The sequence below is a fragment of the Neolamprologus multifasciatus genome, chromosome 14, assembly GCF_963576455.1.
Source record: "Neolamprologus multifasciatus chromosome 14, fNeoMul1.2, whole genome shotgun sequence".
In the NCBI taxonomy this organism is placed as follows: Eukaryota; Metazoa; Chordata; class Actinopteri; order Cichliformes; family Cichlidae; genus Neolamprologus; species Neolamprologus multifasciatus.
Window position 1 is genome coordinate 2,268,893 of NC_140452.1, and position 3,780 is coordinate 2,272,672.

Consider the following 3,780-nt stretch of genomic DNA (forward strand, 5'->3'; position numbering starts at 1 on the left):
AACACTAACAACATGTAGCATTACAGTGTTTTCTTGTGTAAAACAAGGACACATCTCTGTTTATAATTTCAATATATGTTACTGGAATGAATCAGACATCATGCAGAATTCGTTAATATTTGTTTATGTATTTTTATTTTTTTGCACTAAGTAATCCCAAAATACAAGAATTTGTATCCACACCATCCACTGATACACATACAATAGTAATGCTAATCTACTCGGTCTTCTCCATTTGGCCACAGGTTCTCATCCACATCACATCTTATGTCATCTAGGGCAACACACCGAGGAAAGAATCTTCTGGCATGCCTGATCCATCCCTGGCAATCTTCTGCTGATATCTCCAGGCATCCAGCATTCATTGCATCCAGGAGGGACGTTTTATCATGTGGATGATGGTCGTAAACCTTCCACCGCCATGAGGAAAAGAATTCCTCTATGGGGTTGAGGAATGGAGAGTAAGGTGGGAGGAAAAGAGACTCCATTCTGGGATGGGCTGCAAACCACTCGGTGACTGCACGGGAGTGATGAAATGCCACATTGTCCCATAAATGCTGGCTGATTCCTTCTCTCCGCATCCCTTTCCTCACCTAGCACAACCCTTCCATAGAGATCATGCAGGAACGCAAGGAGCCGTTCAGTGTTGTATGGCCCAGTTAGTGGTCTGTGTAACAGCAGCCCATCAGTGGATATAAACTGCATTTTTAGATTTAAAATATGTTTCAATAAAATATTGCTGTTGAATTTTGCTGTCTTATTCAGTTTTGCATTATGTTATTGTTTTGACCATAAGTTTAACCGTTTTGAAAACAGCATGTAAGTACATGCAAAATGTCCTGTACGTACAAAGATTTTTGGCAGTTGTTGTGTCTGAGTGAGAAAATAATTCATGAAATTTGAGAGATGTAGTCATTGAATGCATTTTGTGCCAAAACAATGATAACTGATCCTCAGTTTAGCCCACATAGACTTCTGTTGTGCTCACCGTGTGAGGAGTTTTGCAAAAGTGACCTAAGTATTGAGAAATGTGTCCTAGCGTCTGTAAAAAACTGTAAATTCGTAGCAAAGAGGCAGAGGGGTCACCGCTAACCTGGTGCTGGTTACTGTAGCATTAGCCAAACTGCTAACAACTCATCCAAACAGCAGGGAGAAAAACTTCTTTCCTTTTTTTTTGTTCTGCTCATTAAACTGGGCAGACTGGATTTAGCACACAAATAAATATTTGAAAGTGTAAAATGTGAACATTTAACGCTCCTGCTTTTATCCCCCTGAGGAAGATCAGTCGTGTTCCTCCTGAAATATAATATCAGGATCTGTTCTCGTGGCGTGTGCATCGTGAAGAGCTGCGCTGCTTATTGCGAGCCGTTATCTAAAGTGCCTCCTCTGAAGTTGGACTTGAATCGAGTGTTATTTTACGCTCTGCCGGGACTGCGTTGAGTCATCCGCGTTGGTGGGATTCCCTGATGTCATTTCCACTCCGTCTCCCTGCAGAAGAACATTTGAAAGCAGCGCAAAGTGTTTTTCGACAGCATAAAAGTCGTGTTTGTTCTGACTAAATGTTGAGTGGGCGACTCTGCTGCTGCCTCTTTGTTTAATGGAGATATCAGCGAGTACTAATGAAGTCTGCTAATCCTCTGAACGCTCCGTTAATTCCCGTCCTCTCCAGCCCGACGTTCCGCTGTTGTATTTGTCGGAGATGAGCGGCGGCAGCTGCGGCGCGCTGCTGCTGATAGGTTTATTGTTTTATTGCTTGGCTTCCATTTAAAGTCAATAAGGATTAATGGACTTTTGTTTAACTTGTAAGTCAGAGTTCCTTCATCACCTTGCAGCTCGCCGGCTGTCAATCAGCCACGCGGCGTCATGTGACCCACAGGAGGAGGAGCACCAGGCTTCAAAAGGGCAGCACCCACAGCACCAGGACCAGAGAGAGCCAAGAACCAGAACCAGCACCAGGACCAGCAGAAGAAACCAGACCAGCACCAGTACGAGCTTCTCCTTCTCCTCTGTTTTTCTTGGTTCTTTTCCTCTTTTAACGTCTTCTTCTTGCTCTCCTCCAGGTATGCAGTGTGTACGTTGTCCCGCCATTTTGGTTCTCATGGCACTGGTTCTGTGCAGTACCGGAGTTTCCTCTCAGCCAGACAGAGACCAGCTGCAGGACCCGGACCTGGAGCTGGAGCTGGAGCTGCGCAATCATCGGCTGCTGCAACGACCTCGCAGCGCAGGGTTCCTGTCACAGGTGAGACCGAGCACCCTGCCAGCTCGCAGCATCGTTTTAGTGCGCCATTACTTTGAAGGAACAGTGGGGAAACAGCTCCCTTCAGATTAAAGCGTCACGATGATGAGGCTCTGTTAGTGAGATGCTTTATTATCTCTGGAGCCAGGCTAGCTGTCTCCCTCTTAGTCAACGTGTTTTATGCTAAGCAAAGGTCACGAGGTAGCAGAAAATACAGTTCGAGGGTTCCAAGTATTTCTTCAAAGTTCTGCTTCAGCTCCATATTTCTATTCTTTAACTCTGCCAGAGCAGCTTTGCATGATTCACAGCTCAGAATAATCCTTCTTTATCTGATCCAGGGCATTGGTGCAGCTGAATCCAACTCTGATTGGGTGCTGAATGTGTGGGTGGGGCTTGTGTTTGCCGAGATGATTATATCAGGATATTTGCTCTCCGTGACATCATAGAGACACAAAGTGGAAAAAACAAAAATACAAACAAACAGTGATTTACAATAAAAGCCGAGTTACCTCATTTCATTCTTTTGCAGTTAAAACTGGACAGTTTGTTTCTTCTTATGATTTCTTCTCTTTTCATCCACATTAATGTTTTTGAAAACAGCAGGTCAGTTCAGATCAAATGTGTCTTCTTGGGAAGATCCCAGAAAAACTTCCAAGTTGCTCTAAACAGTTCTGAGCTCTTCTGCTTGGTTACTATTAGTTGTGTCCTAATCCGTGCTGACTCATTCTGAGCTGCTCTAAACTCGTTCATCACTGTTGCCAAACTGCCAGGTGCACCACGTGGTTCCACAAAGTGATCTAAACTGTTCTAGCTGCTCTTAGCTGTGCTAAAGGCTCTGCTTTGGTGCTAAACTGGTTTCTGGATCCTCAGGAGTGGAGCAAACGTGCGGTGGAGGACCTGCTCGCTCAGATGTCTCTGCCTGAGGCCGACGTCCAGCGGGAAGCTGAGGCAACAGGTGGGAGGATGAACCTGGAGCGGTCTGCCGACCAACCCAACAACATACCCCCCCGCGAACGCAAGGCCGGCTGCAAGAACTTCTACTGGAAGGGCCTCACTTCCTGTTAAAGCCCCCCCAGGTACGTGACCACCTACTTAAGCTACACCTACAAACTGTACCAGTTAACCTGGATACCAACCTGCTGTCTCTTCTCTTTTGCTTCCAGATGAGGCCACGCCTTCCTAAGTGGACCGATCCCCTATCACCTGGCCTTCACCTGAGAGATTGGATGGACCAATCAGCAGCTGTCTGGCTGCATCATACCTGAATAATTAATGTAATTATCAAATAAAGAGAGAAATCTGTGAAGTCTGTGTCCCCGCCTCCTCTGTCTGTCTGAACTGTGAACACACATCCAGCTGTGCAGCAGCTGTTAGCATCCTGACAACAGACTCCTGCACGCGTGACCGGGAGCAGCAGTGGGAGCACTGGGAGTGATCGGTGTGTTTGTGTGGAAACAGCAGCAGGCCTTAGTGTTTGAACAGAGAGCGAGAGGGGCGAGTCTAATTGACCTTAAATGGAGAGCAGCGAGAGAGAGCAAATATTG

General features: G+C 46.0%; 1 protein-coding gene across 1 annotated transcript; it reads left to right on the forward strand.

The window, feature by feature from the left end:
• Window positions 1–1,768: 1,768 nt before the first annotated feature.
• LOC146502916 (somatostatin-2-like) lies at window positions 1,769–3,542 on the forward strand. Its single transcript, XM_085131375.1, has 4 exons — window positions 1,769–1,985; window positions 2,061–2,239; window positions 3,107–3,312; window positions 3,400–3,542. The coding sequence occupies exons 1-3, from the start codon at window positions 1,784–1,786 to the stop codon at window positions 3,299–3,301; spliced, it is 576 nt and encodes a 191-aa protein (XP_084987501.1). The 5' UTR covers window positions 1,769–1,783; the 3' UTR covers window positions 3,302–3,312; window positions 3,400–3,542.
• The last annotated feature ends 238 nt before the right edge of the window (window positions 3,543–3,780 follow it).